General features: G+C 42.5%; 2 protein-coding genes across 2 annotated transcripts; both read left to right on the forward strand.

Annotated features, from left to right (window-relative positions):
* The first annotated feature begins 5,013 nt into the window (after window positions 1-5,013).
* Window positions 5,014-7,938, forward strand: ptgdsa (prostaglandin D2 synthase a). The gene is made up of 7 exons (XM_023831820.2): window positions 5,014-5,198; window positions 6,232-6,371; window positions 6,457-6,533; window positions 6,676-6,786; window positions 7,159-7,260; window positions 7,377-7,407; window positions 7,508-7,938. The coding sequence occupies exons 1-6, from the start codon at window positions 5,106-5,108 to the stop codon at window positions 7,394-7,396; spliced, it is 543 nt and encodes a 180-aa protein (XP_023687588.1). The 5' UTR covers window positions 5,014-5,105; the 3' UTR covers window positions 7,397-7,407; window positions 7,508-7,938.
* Window positions 7,939-9,608: 1,670 nt separating this feature from the next.
* On the forward strand, window positions 9,609-15,379 carry ambp (alpha-1-microglobulin/bikunin precursor). The gene is made up of 10 exons (XM_072713846.1): window positions 9,609-9,775; window positions 10,439-10,581; window positions 11,497-11,573; window positions 12,281-12,397; window positions 12,774-12,875; window positions 12,964-13,007; window positions 13,102-13,180; window positions 13,282-13,449; window positions 14,019-14,192; window positions 14,672-15,379. Exons 1-10 carry the CDS (start codon window positions 9,659-9,661, stop codon window positions 14,698-14,700), a joined length of 1,050 nt encoding a protein of 349 aa, XP_072569947.1. The 5' UTR covers window positions 9,609-9,658; the 3' UTR covers window positions 14,701-15,379.
* Window positions 15,380-18,338: the final 2,959 nt, after the last annotated feature.

The following is an 18,338-nucleotide window of genomic DNA, read 5'->3' on the forward strand; positions in this document are numbered from 1 at the left end:
AACTTGGAGATGCAGGTACTGGAAGATCACTAATTGCAACTAATGAACAAATATAAGCTAGCATGAAAAACACCACCCATCCATCCATCCATCCATGCTCCAGCTGCTTATACTGCAGAGGGTCTTGGAGAACCTAAACATATTCTGCGTATGAGTGTTGTCGGTTGCGACTGTTGCAGTATATTTGCTAAGGTAAGAGGTCATTAATTTCTGAAGAATGTTTCCTGGAAGGTCTGAGTCAGATGGTTGGGGTATTAGCTGAGACGGGGAGAGAGTGCTGTTTTTGTTTAGTCAGCAGTGTGCAGGCAGGCCATCTTCTCTAAGAAGCTGTAAGGCAGGCCTGCAGCAGTCAGCCATACAACCAGAGGAGGGAATCGGAGGAGGAGCAAACGGAGATGCTAACACCGAACTACCAAAATGGCATAAGATGGCCCAAAAGCATCAGCTGCCGTGTGATTGGTCACAAGAGGGGAGGGGAATGTCAAGCTGTGACCTCAGGATGAGTTATTGTGCAATACTGCTCCAAGATGTCAATGCATTTGGAGCTTTTTACAGAAGAACACAATGTTTTATCTCAGAAGATGTATACATAGACAACAGTTCTTAATGTTCATTGCACAAGAACAATAAATGAGTATATAGAGTATAAGAATGAGACACTTGGATGTGACCATGGATGACATGGGAGGAGCTACAGTATATAGATGAAAGGCTACGTTTCTTTGGAAATTACCTCTGTGGGTTGTTTTTCCTTGAAGGCGTTTCTTGGGATGTAGACAGAGCGCCTGCACCGACCAAAGCCGCTCCAGATGGCCTTTGAAGCGCACGTTCCATATCTGGTTACTGTCTTAGTAAGGATCCTATCATACACCAGTCACTATAAGGGCTTCAGCTGGTCACCTCCTGCTGGTTTACGGCAGCTATACCTTTGGTCTTCTTAACCACGTAAGTGTTTCTAACACCTGGTTATCGTATTATGGGATGCAGAAAGTCTACATGGGCCTTGGTGACGGGTCTGTTCACATTTTTGGGCCCGAGCCACTATTTAACTGAATGCCTCCAGTAACTTCAGAGAAGGGACAGTTCTTGGAGAAACACCCCTGGAGTGATACCTCAGCACAGCTGCCCCACTAATTTTCATGCACTTCCGAGGAAGCAAAGTACCGTGGGATGATGGTTCGGGCCCAGATTCTCTGTGTGTGCTGGAGCTGGGTAGCAGACTGACCATTAGAATCCCCGTTTGAGTATCACACCAATGCCAATGTACATTTGCTGTTTGCAGCTAAACTATATGACAAGAAATGTGTAATTGAATGTATTGGCTTGAATGATACAACGTATCATACAGTCACATTGATGTAAGCCTCCTGTATTGATCCACCAGGGCTGCCAACTCTCACATATCTGGGGTGACACTCATGTTTTCAGGCTTTCATGCTCACGCAAGAAATCTTACAGCAAATCTATATTATTCCATTACAATCCTAAAATCAGCTACATCAAAAGCGTTGGGGTGGTTTGCAAATGATGCAGACGATTTTTAAGATAATGACACTGTTAGGTGCATGTAAATGTGTGTGCAGATATTTCTCAAACTGGAAATCTCACGCCAACCAGCTGACAAAGCTGCAAACCCTGATACACTGTCAGGAAAAAAGAGAACCAGTTTGCACCTTTTCTTGTCACTGGGGCTGTCCCCTCAAGGGTCTGCCAGTTGTACCCTATAGCTGTAGATGATTGTACCTTTTAAGGTACAGAATTGGTACAACATTAATATACCCCAAATGGGCCATTTTCTGACAATGTAGGAGTTAATAAATAAGACACAACACCTGAAAAATGATGCCAATTGAAAGGTCTGGAAGCCAGTATTCTGATTTTAACAGCAGATTAATATAACCTGTGACATATTGACCTTTATGTAAGCGTAGGGAGATGTTGGCAGCTGGAACGATGGCTCCATGGGCAGCCCTGTTGTCTCCCAACACAGCTCTGTGAGGACTTTCCATGTCCCCGCCCCCGTGTCACTCAGCACTCTGGTTTACTCCCAGTTCTTGCACTGGGGTTCAGTTACAGGTCACAGTACCCTATCTTACACCTGCAAGTCAAGGGAGGTGATGTTACACTTATATAATTCCTTGGTAAGACCCCACCTAGAATACTGTGTGCAGGTTTGGTCACCATACCTCAAGAAGGACATTGCTGCCTTAGAAAAGGTGCAACGAAGAGCTACGAGAATGATTCCTGGTCTTAGAGGAATGTCTTACGAGGAGAGGTTAGCGGAACTGAATCTGTTCAGCCTTGAGCAAAGGAGACTAAGGGGGGATATGATTCAGGTCTATAAGATTCTAACGGGTCTGGATGCTGTTCAGCCAAATGACTATTTCAATATTAGTCTAAATACTAGAACTCGTGGCCATAAGTGGAAATTAGCGGGAGAACATTTTAAAACAAATTTGAGGAAGCACTTCTTTACACAGCGTGTAGTCAGAGTATGGAATAGTCTTCCTGCTATTGTAGTGGAAGCTAAAACCATGGGTTCCTTTAAATCAGAGCTAGATAAGATTTTAACAACTCTGAGCTATTAGCTAAGTTCTCCCCAAACGAGCTTGATGGGCCGAATGGCCTCCTCTCGTTTGTAAATTTCTTATGTTCTTATGCAGTCCAAAGACATGTGGTTATCACTCTTGTGGTTGTGTATATATTACATGCTGAGGACCAAGTAAATGAAAAAATTTTAAACACCTGTTATTTTGACTTTGCAGAGACATTTAAATGGTCACCACAAGGGGAAACTCAATTTGATAAAAATCTGTGACTGCAATCAGAAAGCTAAAAATGTGTCTTGTTTTTTGTTTGGTTAGTTATGGTTAAGATATGTAACCATAGTTGGTATTAGGGTTACACCCATAGAAATGATTGGATGGTCCCCACAAAGATATAGATACCTATCATCTGTGCGTGCATCTGCCCAGTAATGGACTGGCGTCCTGTCTAGGCTGTAGCCCGGCCTTGTGCCCTGGGGTAGACCCCCCCCCTACCCTGTCAAGGACAACTGGAGGGATCTTAACAACACCAGATGTGTTACTTAATATTTTGGATCTTTTAGTTCTTCAAATTACACAACAGCTTTGCTCTACTGTCCTGCTGTTGAGGAACATTTAGGCAATTGTGAGAAACATTTCTGTACTTTTGTTTTAATTTTATTTGTGATAACATTTTGACTATGTTAGAAATAAAAGCCATATGGTATGTATGCTAGGATTGTTTATGGAAAAATAACAGATGGCTGGTTGTTGAGATAAAGTAGCTGCCAGAATGAAAATCAAATTGACGTTTTCAAGTTACAGGGGCTGTATTAAGGATGTACTGAGTAATGAAACTGTCCAATGAGAGGGCAAGTGTTGTGTTTTATTGGGGATGAATGAACTTGGGGAAATTCAAGAACACAATAGCAAGTATCTTCATGGGAAACCTAATTTATCTCTTATGCGTAGCTATAAACAGCTACATATTTAGCTGGCCGGGGTATGGCACGGCACATGTGGCTGGACTTTTGTTGATTCTAATGGATGTGAAATGCCAAGATCTGAAGGAGGGTCGTATAACACGGGTACGCCATGCTAGAGGAAGTAACACTTAGCAGTACGGCTAAGCGACAGGTCACTCACGGCGACCTGGGATCCCAAAATGCAGACCTGGCCCATGTCATAGATGGTGGGGTTACTTTAATATTCCCAGGATATGTGAATTGCAATAGAATAATTTATAACTAATTTACATTTTGTCTGATGGCTCTATTGCATAAGACGATATAGTAGAGATATATTTAGTTTTTTCCCTTTTATTTGACATCAGAGTGGGGACCACATACCTTTACTATTGCTGTTCTTTACTGTATGTAAATAATTAGAGATTTCTAATGCTTTAGGTTTGTTTACTGTGGATTTTTTTCCATTGTGGAAAAGCACTAAAATAGATTTTGGCCTCCAGTTGTGTCTTTCTAAATTTAACTGCCAGCACCCAGGTTTTATTGCTGTGTCTTATTGCTTGTTGGAAAAGCAATAAAAAGCAGCTTGTTCAATATCCAATATAAAAGTCAGCATGCCTTATCAGTGTTTACTGCTTGTTGGTTCTGATAACAGCATTTTTTACTTAAAAAAAAAGAACTGATAACTTCAAATGTCCTTAAACAAATTCAGTGCAGTAGTTATTGGTGCAAGCTGCTAACAAACGTTTGTTTCTTACCTCATCGACAAGAAATTGCCCCACCTTGTACTTGTACCCAACAAAAACAAAACGCAAAGCTGCAGTCCTGCTTGGACTGTCATGCTTGGACATACTTGTGCAGTGTTTGCAGAAACTTGGAAAGACTTTTCCATTTGCCCACCTGACAGTATGTGCCAGCCAAGTTTTGATGCGTTCTTCACTCTAATTGGACAACTTATTTTTCTGTTCGGCCATCGAACAATGTCTGTCATCCAAATCCCGGTGCTTTCTTCAGTCTCGTTGGAGAGCGCACTGCGCAGTGCTCCACATTCCAGGCATGGGTGGCGCTTGCAGTGAGATGGAAGCCAGGCTTCATCACCGTGGTATCAAGGACTGTCAGTAGCTGACAACAAGTTGAGGCAATTGATGTGCTTGGAATTTTCCTGGGGCTACAAGAACAATAAATGAACTGTATAGAGTTCCTTAAAAAAGACACTTTCTTCAGCACCGAGCTATGGTAAAATAAAGTTTAAAATAGCAGAAAGCATAATGTGTCCTAAAAAAATTCCTGCACAAAAATCTTTCAGTCATCACAATGAGTCACTGTTTAATAATAATAATAATAATAATATTAGTAATGAAACCAGCTTTTCTGTTGTAAAACCAGATAAAACTAGTCCTGATCATGGTATCTTAGTGTAACATCAGCCCTGCTTTCCGTCTGGAGATGATGATAGGTAGAGGAATGGGGGCGTCTCTTTGTCAGGGATGTGTAATGTAAACAGCGTGGTGGGGGGGTCGGCAGTATAAAATTAAGAGTTAGAGGAAGGACGGCTATAGCTCAGTGTTTACCGAAGCGCTTGCGTAACATCTGGTCATAGGTGACTTCTGGGACAATGAGGACAACGGCACTGATTGCGTCCCTGACGCTCTTGGCATTCGGTGTCCTTGCCGATGTCCAGCCTCAGAAAGATTTCGACCTGCGGAAGGTAAAAACGTCGCAGATTCCAGGCTCTGTTATGTCCTGCAGCGTTGTTGTTTTTCTAAGACGGACAGCCACTGCAGCACTGACAGATACACACAAAGGTGACAAAATATCTCATAGATTATGCAACATAGGCAATAAATATTTCTTTACTGGATAAAATTTGCAGTATATTGACAGTGGGATAAGCTTCTTATGTAATGTGATGATGTGCTTTTTCATCACTGTTGAATTTTTCTTTTCTTATGAATTGTTTGTTCTTTAGGGGCAGTGCTGTTTACTTGTCCGCACGAATGTTAAATATCTGCAGAAGGTAAACAGCAGAGTCGAAAGTCACGATTCCTAGGTTGCGACATCATCTTAGCAACATGAGCCAAGATTCTCTCTTTGACACACAAATTAGAATCGGCGGGGTTGTTCTGGATTGTGCTGGTGCCATTTAACAGTTTACAGGAAGCAGCATCCATATATCATCATTAATAGCAGTGCTTGACTTGTCTGCAGATTCTCCGGCTCCCATAGACTCTGCTCTTTCAGATCACCTAGCTTCTGACTGCCTGTCTGGTCTCCTGAACAGCCCAGGGGCACATTTTCTGTTTGCTTTACGCTGCTTTAATATACCATGCTTCCTTCCCATTGATCTCCCGTGTTCCTTTCTTGCATGTTGCAAAGCCCAAAACTTGCCACTAGCTGTTTGTTTTTTGCTAAATATGATAAAAAATAAACACTATATATTTTTTATAATATTATAAAAATATTTTCCAAACTTGTTTGTGCGAGGGAAAGCAAATAGAATCTTCTCCAGGCTTTTTTAGTATTAAGTGTTAATGTCACTGGTGTTGTTTTTTTTTCTCTGCATTGCGTGTCCTCATGGGTAAGAATTTTGTCCCTGTTTTCTTTGCGTTTTAACATCATTTCCTGTTTTCTGGCTTCATTTATGCATCTATGTATGCGCTGGTCGGTCAGATATTCTTTTTTTTCCCCCAAAAATCAGTCTTGTCTCTAATTCTCAATCTGTTAATCTCTTACATGCTCAGTTTGGAGGAAAGTGGTACCGGGTCGGACTGGCCTACGATTCCCTGGCATTTGCGCGCTACCGAAGCAGGTTCCGCATCTCCATGGGCACCCTGACGCCACTATCGAATGGAGACGCCGAGCTCACCATGTATGAGATGGGGTGAGTGAACCCTCCAACCTACCACCGATGTTCCACAGGGGACCCTCCGCACATTGACGTCGGTCTATCTCCTCCGCTGATGCAGGTTGACAGGTTGCCAGCCCATCTCCTATGTGTATGAGAAGGCAGCTGTGCCTGGTGTGTTCAAGTACTTCAGCACACGTGAGTTTTGCTGCCCGTTAGACCAATGTGATGAGATAATCAGATAAATGCAGTAGTGCTCTTGGTTTGAGGTGCCTATCAAGGAGATGGGTAATAAGCATGTGGACAATGTGCAGTTGATTGTTGTGGTTTATTCCTTTAGGTCACCACAGAGTCAAGGACATCATGGTGGTGGAAACCAATTACAATGAATATGCCCTGGTTCTGAAAAACAAGAAGATAGATAAGGAATTGACACAGGTTGCTCTATATGGTGAGGATGTGGAAGAATTATGATAACTAGTGCACACTAGCAAGAAGTTGTGACACTGGGTTAAGAACCAGACTCTGCACCTGAGCTTTTGTAGCTTAAATCTGAGCTCACACCCATTAGCATTCTGGAACACTCTGAAAAATGTGGCAGGAAATACCTAATACAATAATTATATATTTTCTTTATAAATATTACTAACTAAACATATATATTATTATTTCTGTGCAGTTACTGGACACTGACAACCAACTGTACGACTGATAAAACATCGATAAGCCAATAAAGTGAAAGTGCGAATGCATTTATTTTTCTTGAATTCCTTTTTGATTGTCTCTGCTAATGCTATAATTCCTTTTCTTTACTTTTTCGCAGGTCGCTCACAAAAGTTAAGGCCAGAGTTGGTGGAGAAGTTCAGGGAATTTTCTTTGTCTCTTGGATTTTCTAGGGAGTCTATTTTGACACCATCCGCTACAGGTAAGCAGAGGAATTGAATGTCGTATATTCTAATTATGGACCATTCTGTATAATGAACAGGACCCATGTTATATAGCTTTGCAAACTGAGAGAAATTATCGTTTTACTCTCACCAGATGATTGTGGCCCAGCTTAACTCCTGGGAAGGTGAGATATTCACACCAATAAAATCTATTTACTGTGATTTAGTCCTAGCACACAGAGATTTCTTAGACTACACTAATCATGGTGTTTTTTTCTGTTTCAGGGAGTCCTTGTTTCCTGGGATCCTGTTCCCCAGATCAAAGAACTGCTCTCCTGCACAACACCATTATACTTAGAAAAGCTTTGCAACATCTAACCATAATATTGTGCTCTGGATTACAGTAGAGCTGCTAGACTCACTAACGCTGCACACTACAGTCGGCTGATTTGTTCTGCCAAGTCAGGTCGAAACACATTAGAGCAGTAAGACACCTGCATCAAGCTACCTGTTTGTAACTGCACACATTTGCACAGTTCTCTTTGTCTCAGTGCCACTGAGGTCACCAGTCATGTGCACGTATTTCTTTCACTGGCTGGCTTGTGGCCACCGAACAGACACTGAAAAGCACTTATATTTAGGTGTCTGATGAACAAGGGACAAGCCTGTAGCACCACTGTGAATGAATAAAAGCTGAATGCCGTGCTTGTGATGAATTGACGTACCTGTTTATTTGTGAAAGCTGCACATCACTTGCTTCCCATTCGTTCCAGGATGCAGTTAGAGACACGCACTGGATCACAAAGAGATTTAGCAATTTGCACAACCTGCCGCAAAACCTGCTCCTCTATCCAAAATGCCTGACTCCACAATCACACTTTCTATTGTCCAGTTTCCATGGCTCATATGCTCTTCACTCTGAATTTTCTAGTGACAGAACAATGGTGTATATTTTACATTAACAGGCAAATAGAGGGTCAGAAGGGAGGAAGTCATTTCATTTCATTGTGTTACATTTTCTGGTTATTTTTGGTTAAATGTGGCAGCAGACACAACCAGTCACATCAAACGTGTAACAGAAACTTGCTGCAGTCGGTATAACTGCTACTACAACCACATTATTGCTATTAACTATTACCGATAGCAGTACAAACACAAACCCTGCAAAAAGTTCATTGTTATACACAGAGCTCATGATCAGCAGAGAACTACTATTGAACTACTGTTACTTAAACCATTTCGCTATTTTCTCGTTACGTTAAAAATGATTATGGCAACACTTTACTTCGGGGGCACAAACAATACAGTATAATACACTCATACTTAATGTGTCAATTAACCAGAAACAGTGTTAGTCACACACTGATCCTATGCTAGTTCATCATTAATCGATCATAACAGTTCGTTTCATTCAGTTACTGTAGTTGTTCATGATTTGTTCTTGAGTAATAACTGAGTTACTAAGTTTCTTGTGTCTCCCTCAAATAAAATGTAACCATGATTACTTTCCTTCTGCTCCAAAGTATTTTGATTGCAAGGTGTCTTTAAACTTTTGCATTTTCTGCTTTATTTTTTTCGATTTGAAAGTAAAACCACATTAGAAAAACTGAAGCAAAACATAGTGATGCAGCCTGAATAAGAATCTTAGAAAGCACGACACCTAGCCGTACGCAGGCGTTTTTATTCACTATATCTGTTGTACGGGCATGACAGGTACACAGATGAATGTTTTGTGAAGAGCGTATCAAAGGAAACACCGTGTACCATCAGGCACTGGTGCTATGGGCACCCAGCCAGCTGAAGTGCGTAACAAGCACAGACACACCTGTCCCCACCGGCGTGTTGCTTGTGGAAACATGCTGAGACGCCCCAGACCTCCCCCAAACACCAGCACCAGGCCACCTAACATCCATTAGAGTCGTCGTACTGGGCTCTGCTCTGCAACCAGTCCTCTGGTTTTATTTCCATTATAATTCTCACCTGCTCAGGAAGAACTAAATCACCAATGCGACGACCCCCCAAAAAACAAAGGCAATTAAAGTAGCTAAATGCCACAACATATAGCGAGACATTTCAGTCTAACGTTAATGTAATAAATTGATCGCAGTATATTGCCAGCATATCAGACTATTGTGCTACGATTAGATCAAATTACCCATGCTACCCTTTAAAAATAATATGGATCACAAATATCAAGAGAGTGCTTCTGTAAAGTGAGGGTCAACGGTGAATTAAGACAGAAACAAACACCCAGAGGACCTGATAAGGCAGACTTTGGTCTAGTTGCAGTGTTTGTATTTCAGGGGGCTGTGTACTTAAAGCACACATCCCCTTGGGTCAATGTCCTGCTGTGGTGGACAGTACAGGCTGGGGGGGCCTGATCTTTTCCTAAGGACACAGTGGCTCGGGACACCAGTCTGACTGGACACAGCCGCGATGTTCAGCACAGTGCTGCTGCCACTTCTGCTCCTGGCTGCCGGCACCCCAGCCTTTGGGGGGCCCCTGCCTTCGGAACCTGTGCTCCAACCACAGGAAAACTTTGACCTAAACCGGGTAAGGAACCACAGTCTCCCTCTGGCTCTGTCCTTCTGGAGGTTTGCGGAGTGCTAGCATCACATGGTCAGGTACAATAAGACTGGCACCAATCACTGGTTTTTCTGTATGCCGTATACGTTGTGCCGGGTGATTGACTGATACTTCACTGAATGGAGCAGTAGTTCTCGCCTTTTCCTCTGACCTCCTTGCTGTTATTGCTGCGTTCCATTTGAACTCGGAATACTGAATTTTCTCATTCCTAAAGCTGGAATTCTGGCTTGGAAAGTATGAGGAACCTCTGCATCCCCCAACCTCAGAATTCAAGATGACTGTCCCCTTCATCAGTGGAAGCTGTAGTTATATTCTGTTTAGTAGTACTTATGTATTACTTCTGTTTCATTAAACAAGTCATACACACAGTACTGTTCAATCGCTATCGGTGGACTTCTTGCTATGGTGTTTGTATGTGCAAAATACCAGGTAATGTATTATCTACTGGTATTGCTAACAACGGCTAACAATGAACCTGACTAGTACTGATACTGTAAATGGCTTTCTGACCTGTACTGGTACACAGGTAACTCAGGTGTGACGTCATTCTGACCTCTGAGGTAAATGGAACGCGGCGTATCTCTACTCCTTGCTCCCTTCTGCATCTCAATCACTTTCCCTGTCTTCTAGTTTATGGGGAAGTGGCATGACATCGCCATAGCCTCCAATTGCCCCTGGATGCAAAAGCACAAAGACCACCTATCAGCAGGAACCATAGAAATAAATCAGGGGGACACCAGCAACACCCTCAACCTGACGAGAACTGCCATCAGGTGACACTGTCACCACTAGGGGAGCTCTCCCCACTCACTACATGCAATCTCCTGGTAGCCACTAGGGGAGCTCTCCCCACTCACTACATGCAATCTCCTGGTAGCCACTAGGGGAGCTCTCCCCACTCACTACATGCTATCTCCTGGTAGCCACTAGGGGAGCTCTCCCCACTCACTACATGCCATCTCCTGGTAGCCACTAGGGGAGCTCTCCCCACTCACTACATGCCATCTCCTGGTAGCCACTAGGGGAGCTCTCCCCACTCACTACATGCTATCTCCTGGTAGCCATTTGGGGAGCTCTCCCCACTCACTACATGCCATCTCCTGGTAGCCACTAGGGGAGCTCTCCCCACTCACTACATGCTATCTCCTGGTAGCCACTAGGGGAGCTCTCCCCACTCACTACATGCTATCTCCTGGTAGCCATTTGGGGAGCTCTCCCCACTCACTACATGCCATCTCCTGGTAGCCACTAGGGGAGCTCTCCCTACTCACTACATGCTATCTCCTGGTAGCCACTAGGGGAGCTCTCCCCACTCACTACATGCTATCTCCTGGTAGCCACTAGGGGAGAACTCCCCACTCACTACATGCAATCTCCTGGTAGCCACTAGGGGAGCTCTCCCCACTCACTACATGCAATCTCCTGGTAGCCACTAGGGGAGCTCTCCCCACTCAGTACACGCTGTCTTTGAGAGCCGCCCTTCTGGCAGCATTAACATGAACTATTGTACATATAGCCTACAATATGGATCATTAATGAATAACGAACATCAAAATCAATCCATATTTGTATAATACCAAGAGTTTTAAAGCAATATGAATAACGTTACATGTTCCAGTAGTGCACATTTGACACTCAGCTCATATTCTGGTTGTATAATGTTTTTGTTCTTGTATGTTTGTGTATAGACGTGGGGAGTGCAAACAAAAATTTATGTCTTACGAGCTAACGGAGACTTCTGGGAGGCTGTTGTATCACAGTGCAAGTGAGTCCCTACAGATGTTGCATGCCTGTTGGGTTTGGAGTTCCTGCTTTTCTGGCCGACCCAATATGTAGATGATAGAAAAAGATATGCAAAGGTACAATACCAGTCAAAAGTTTGGACTCGCCAAGCCGCCTACAAAGGAGAGTGGTAGCATCAGTAGAAATTGTTTTGGAGGAGTTTGACTAGAGAGTGAAGGAAAAGTGGCCAGTGAGAGCTCAGCATAAATGTGGGATCTCCTTCAGGACGGCTGGAAAAGCATCCCAGGAGGCCACCTCATGAAACTGGCATAGGGGAGACAGTAGGGTCAGCCAGTCCCTGGGGCAGTTGGGGTTAAGGGCCTTGCTCAAGGGCCCAGTGGTGGGATCAATCTGCTGACCACAGGATTCGAACCAGCAACCTTCTGAGTCCAAACCCACAGAGCTCCCCCCAACAAATAATTATTTTTTTGTTTAGTGCATAATTCCATATATTTTACTTTATAGTTTTGATGTCTTTATAATTGTTCTAAAATGTAGATTATAGTACAAATAAACCTTCCTACGGATAAGTGTGTCCAAACTTTTGACTGGTACTGTATATAAAACAGTGAATGGAATGGTCCTTTAACCTGAACAATACTGAAAGCCCTCACATGTTGGCATAGCATGTTGGGTGGCATTATAAAGCTCGATGACATAACGTTTCTAATCCTGTGTTCTGGCCTATAGAATGGAAGGCTGACGTGGATGCGTATGTGGTCCGCACTAATTACCATGAATATGCCATCGTGGTCATGATAAAGCAGAAGCAGGGTGGCAACAAGACCACCACACTGAAGCTCTACGGTAATGACTGACATGGAATGACATGGGCGAGAGAAAAACATCAAGTTTTCTGTCAGTGTCACTGTACTGCTGTGTAGCGATTGCATGTATGTATAGAAGACCTACCTGCAGCTGTTTCTGCTATTTAATGTACTTACTTTTATATTAATATTATTAAATCATATAGTAGAACTCAATAAAAATGTTGCAGGTTCAAATACTACAGAAAGGGGGTTACTGTGCTATGGTGGCTCTCATTATGGTCTTTATCTTATTTTTGCGGGATTTCCAAAGGTAAATTTGTTTTAATATTGCTTATATCACCAAGTAAATGTACAATGAATAGCGTCTCTCTGAAATGATTGTCATGAGACGTGCGAATCTCACGGTTTATCAGGTCGCAGCCCGGACCTGCGTCCTAGCCTTGTGGAAGAGTTTACCCAGCTGGCCAAAGAGCAAGGACTGAACGACGATGCCATCATCATTCTGAAGAAGACACGTATGCCCCCTCCTTCAGCCATAACATACTCACATCTGAAAGCAGAGGCCAGAACTAACCCTTTGAACTTACTTGTTTCTCTCTGCAGAGGAATGTGTTCCTGGAAAGCCAGCCCAGTTGCCAGAAATTCAGGTACACAAGATTAAACCTGAATACACTCGATCTTGTCTTCACCTGTCTTCTCTATTCCCCATGCTCACTTATCTCCAACCTTGTCCACAAACAGAGAATGAAAAGAAACGTTGTCCTGCCTTCACCTGAGGAAGGTTCTGGAGGCGCAGACACACCCATGTTTATAAACGCAGGTATTTCAGTATCCTGTGACTAGGGGGCAGGGGGCAAGTGACTGGATTTCAATTCAGAATCACAAGCTTTTCTCCCCTAACTCATTGGTACCTTTTCTCAGACTCCTGCATGAGCCCACCAGACGGAGGCCCGTGTTTCGCCATGTTTACGCGCTATTTCTACAACTCCACTCTCATGGCCTGCCAGGAGTTCATCTTTGGCGGTTGCCTAGGCAACCAGAATAACTTCTTGACTGAAAAGGCTTGCCTTCAGACATGCCGCACTGAAGGTACAATAAGAAACATCATAAATGTAAAGTTAAAGATCTGAAGAAGGCTACTTTTCACAATGTGACGACACATACGGGGCACATACACATCAGCATTAATAAAAGGCTTATACTACATTAGTTATAATATATATAATATTAATGATAATGTGCTGTACTGAACAATATTTGACTGAATCAGTTTCCAAGATGCAGTGATGGTCTTGCATATACAGTAAAACCGGTCTAAGTCGACACTCGCGGGACCAGCTTAAAAGTGACGACTTAGAGAATTGACGTGACGACACTTTGGCGACTTATGTCTATCTCGCCGTTTTGTCGACTTTTGCTTGAGCGTCGACTCGTGCACATTGACGAGTTCCAAGCCGGCGACTTAGACCAGTTTTACTGTAATCCAGTTTGAACATCTAATCATACAAATCACTTAAGTTACAGAACCAGCTTTTTGGAGTGTGCATCTTTTTCATTTCATTTGTCATTTCATTTGTCACTTCATGTGTCATTTCATGTGTCATTTCATTTTGTCATTTCATTTTCCACTTCATTTCACTGTTTCGCCCGCTTTCCAGCGGCCTGCAGGCTGCCTATTACCCCTGGGAAGTGCAATGGCCAGGAAGAGCTCTGGGCCTTCGATTCCGTAAGCGGAAAGTGTGTCTCCTTCAAATATGGCGGCTGTAAGGGAAATGGCAACAAGTTCTACAGCCAGAGGGAGTGTGAGGAGTACTGTGGCGTGATGAAGGACGGTAAGGCCGCAAAGGCGTAGAAGTGTTCAGGTACAGATAACAACAGATACCCTAAGGTGTTATAAAGGAGTAAAGAGAATTCTGATGATGAAACACCCCAGGAAAGGCATCTCTGTTGTACTCATCTTTATCATTATTGCCCAGCCATTGCATTATGGTAAGCAGCAAAAAACTATCCACTGAAAGCTTTGTAAGCCTTTAAAATGTTTTAGTTTAATCCAGTCATCAAACACCTTAATAATACATGCTGGAAAATGGTATAATATAATATAATATAATATAATATAATATAATATAATATAATATAATATAATATAATATAATATTCCCATATAACCCATGTTTTATCACTGTCTGATCATATTTATGTTCAGAATTTATTTTTTATTTTGTCGTCACACGGAAGCAATTGCTTACAGGTAAGACAGGCTGTGAAGGACGTGAGTAATCATGAAATGTTCAATTCTTCTGTATGACAGGAGATGAGGAACTGATGAAGGTCAACTGAAAGTCAGCTAAATGACTGGACAGCAGAACAAATCAACCAACCAGCAAACACAGTGGTTTGGCAATAATGGAGTCATGATTAAACTATACAGTATAATATGGAAACAGAGTATTACCATTCTTTATCCTTCCTGCTTATTTTATTAGTGACTCTGAAGCTCTTTTCTGAAGTGAAACGTTACATTAATGGTGCAACAACATTCAACAGACCTTCTGTCTTTCAGAAGTTGAAATTTCTTTTCCAAAAAGTAAAAATTTAGACCAATATTTTGTTTCAGTCAAGCAGCTAAGTACTCTGTGACTGTGTCTCTTTATACTCAACTAGTTGGTTGATAAAAATCTTGGTCTGGAATTGTACTTTCTGGACCTGAAATTTCAACCTCTGCTTTCTTCTGAGTAAAGTAGAAGATTAACCTTTGTTAGCTTTCTGTTCCTATCTCTTATGTTAAACGGGTGTCGACCCGTGTCTTAAATCAGCCATAAAATACCCTCAAAACAATTACTTATCATCCAATTTGTTTCTTATCTCTTGGTAACCTTGTTAGGCTTCCTTATCCATGAAAAGATTGGTTTTAATATTTTTGGTGTGGCATTCTGGACCTTTCTTTTGACAGCATACCTCTCATTTTCAATAAAAAAAAGAATGGTAAAATAAACCTCAAGAGAATTATATAAATGAATTGAATTGGTCTTTTCTTGCCTTACATGTATGGGCATACCATGTCTTTTGTTTTAATTTATTTTGTTTAAATAGAGGTTCCTGACAAAGTCAAAAAGCCTTGATGCAGTACACAAATCTATGTGGTGCTTTTATGCATTTTAAACTTACAAACGGGTCGGTGCCGACCCCAACACAAGAGCAAGGTTGAAAGCAGGAGCACAGCTGAAGGACCTATACTGTGTTAGGAACTGCCTGTGCTGAGCTGTGTTTCTCCTGACACACGCGAGTCTGTGCCCTCCCGCTGTTTGCACCGCCATGTTGGAGAGCGAGCCAGTGAACTCCATCCCCTTCTTATTACCAGACCTCGATTTTCTCCTTATCACATGTTTTTCATACTGTCATATCAGGCAAGAGAAATGCTGAACCAGGGTGGAGCCGATTTTTTTCCATTACAATCAGAATTGAGAACTGGCCCGTTGACTGCAGAGTGGTGTAAGCACGTACTATAAAAGTCACAAGGTAGACCTTGTGAATTATTAAAATATTTTATGGTGCTGCTACAAACCAATTTCATGATGTCATATCTAAATACTGGCAAACAAACACAGTAATAAACAATCATTAGTATTCAGTACAAGAAAATTCACTAGCTGGATATAGATATATGCACCAGTGTGTGTGTGTGTGTGTGTGTGTGTGTGTGGTCCCCGCAATGCGATAAAATCCTGTTATTCTGATGTTGTGGGGACCATTTTTCCGTTCCCCATAAGGATAACCTGAATTTTATAAAAATAAGTGGCTGCAAGCAAAAAACTAAAAATGCTTATGGGTGAGGTTAGGCCTGGGTAGGGGGTAAGGTCATCATGTTGGGATTTTGATTTTTCCTCTAGAAATGAAAGGACGGTCCCCACAAAGATATGAGTACAGGTCTGTGTGTGTGTGTATTTGTGTGTGTATGGAGTTGGCATGTTCTTCCTATGTAGGGTGGTTGCTCCCACTGTCCAAAGGCATGCGGTTATGCGGACTGGATGCCAGTCCATCACAGGACACACACTCACACATACAATAACTCACTACAGGCAATACAGACACACTCGTCAAAGGTATGTCCTTACCTTGTGGCTTATGCTGTTACCTTGTACCTCAAGCCTTGCACAGAGTAATTGAATGGAAGATGGATGGATGGATGGATGCAGTACAGACTTATTTCCATCTGTAACAAAAAAGCTGCACAAAGCGTTACAATCTAAAGTGAAACAGACTGCAAACACAAAACACTAATATTGATGATTCAGTGTCTCACTGGATAAATCTCCACTGAAGCAAATAAATGAATTCACTTGTGTATTTAATGCTCTGTTATTGCATTTTTTGCTGCAACCCACCAGTCCAAAAAGGAAAATTCTTACTTTGGGTGGTAAAAATGCCAGAGTCACATCGAAATGAACCAGCTGAAGGAACTTTCTGGGCCTGATGGGGTAAAGCGTGCAGATTCGCAGCCTGTGATATGCAAAGCCGGCAGAGATGCTCTGCTGAGTGCACTTAAAGATCAGAGCCGATGCAGTCCTGTTAAAAATAGAGAGAATAGAGTGACATCAGCACCTCTTTAGCACGGCAGCAGTCGGCGCTCAGTACTCATCGCTATATTCAATCACATTTTGCTCGTCGTCAATATAACATTGCTGGTCAGGACCATTCTCTAGGGGTAGAGAGTTCTTATTCTCTGCAGGTCACACGCTGTCCTCAAATTATCATCCAGCATGAGGAACAAGGCCTGCTTCAACCCCATCCAGCAGTCTACTACTCAAAACTCAAAGGCAATAAAGACTAGACAGCAAGAACATCCTCGGAAAGCTCCATACTCTATCTGACCTTGCAGTACGCCCATCTTGCTGTAATATCTATACAGTGGGTCTCAGAATATTTAACAACCAAGCAACAATTTATCTATCATAAAAATTCACTTTCACCTCAGACAGACAGAACCTCAAATCCAATGAGGATGCTATCATTACATGGCTTACAGGGTGGCAGGCTAACATGTTAAAAGGATCAGAGTCAGTCAGTCATCGGTAGGCTTGTGTGATTCGGCAGGGTCTGAATAGATGCCATGGTTTTCCAAATGCCATTGAAGCCTCTCTTTAAACCAGACTTACTGATAGTTTCACGTAAAGACTATCAGCGATTGCTGTAGTCTGGAAATTTCCTTCGTAAACAGCTCAAGGGCCATTTGCCAGGTATCGGCCTTCTTCACACAGCTAGAGAGATGTCACATTGTGGAGAAACTTCCCCAGCATCTCCAAGAGAATTGGAGAACTCTAGGTTTGAGATACAAAAGAGAACTTTATGTCCCATATACCACATTCTCATGCTGAGGAGAAGCTGATCCCTACTTTTGCCGCTGAATGTTCTTCAGAATTTCCTTCAAGTGCGAGAAATTCCCATCCGAGGAGAGGAAAACAACGCCCTTATCACAGCTAATAAAACAGGGATTAAAAGGTCTACTGAGGACCCAAACAGGCAATTCCCCATCCATAAGTCACCTCATTTGCTTAAGAAGTCCTGGGGCTTCAGAGAAAGTCCACTTCAGCTTCCACTTCAGCTTCCTGAATAGCCAGAATAGCCAGACAGCCAAAAATGCCGTGATCCATCAACTCATACAAGACTGCAGGCTATCATTCATTGTGATGAGTGTGACAGTGAGTGTCACATTTTAGATCTTCACTCGTGCCCAGTGCCATTGGCAGCGTGGGAGTCTGATAGACCCGTCACATAAAGCATCTGTCGAATACATTTCTGTGACCTCAAGCAACCTTGATTTGCCCAGCAGATTGTGAAGAGGATCTCTCAGGAGAATTCTGCTCCAAAATATGTTGATGCTACTCTGAAAAATAGATGTGCCAAATCAAAATGTGTAGATCAAAGCATAGCTGGCAATCCCGTGCATTCCATGAAATATCTAACATCCAAGGTAATAC

This window comes from Paramormyrops kingsleyae, chromosome 7, assembly GCF_048594095.1.
Source record: "Paramormyrops kingsleyae isolate MSU_618 chromosome 7, PKINGS_0.4, whole genome shotgun sequence".
NCBI classification, from domain to species: Eukaryota; Metazoa; Chordata; class Actinopteri; order Osteoglossiformes; family Mormyridae; genus Paramormyrops; species Paramormyrops kingsleyae.

Excerpts from the sequence above, each read along its gene's own strand:
- ptgdsa (XM_023831820.2), top strand. The coding sequence starts at position 5,106 with ATGAGGACAACGGCACTGATTGCGTCCCTGACGCTCTTGGCATTCGGT. Across the intron at positions 6,787-7,158 it reads GACACAGGTTGCTCTATATG|GTCGCTCACAAAAGTTAAGG; the intron begins GTGAGGATGTGG and ends ACTTTTTCGCAG. Across the intron at positions 7,261-7,376 it reads TTTGACACCATCCGCTACAG|ATGATTGTGGCCCAGCTTAA; the intron begins GTAAGCAGAGGA and ends TACTCTCACCAG.
- ambp (XM_072713846.1), top strand. The coding sequence starts at position 9,659 with ATGTTCAGCACAGTGCTGCTGCCACTTCTGCTCCTGGCTGCCGGCACC. Across the intron at positions 12,398-12,773 it reads CACCACACTGAAGCTCTACG|GTCGCAGCCCGGACCTGCGT; the intron begins GTAATGACTGAC and ends ACGGTTTATCAG. Across the intron at positions 13,450-14,018 it reads TCAGACATGCCGCACTGAAG|CGGCCTGCAGGCTGCCTATT; the intron begins GTACAATAAGAA and ends CCCGCTTTCCAG.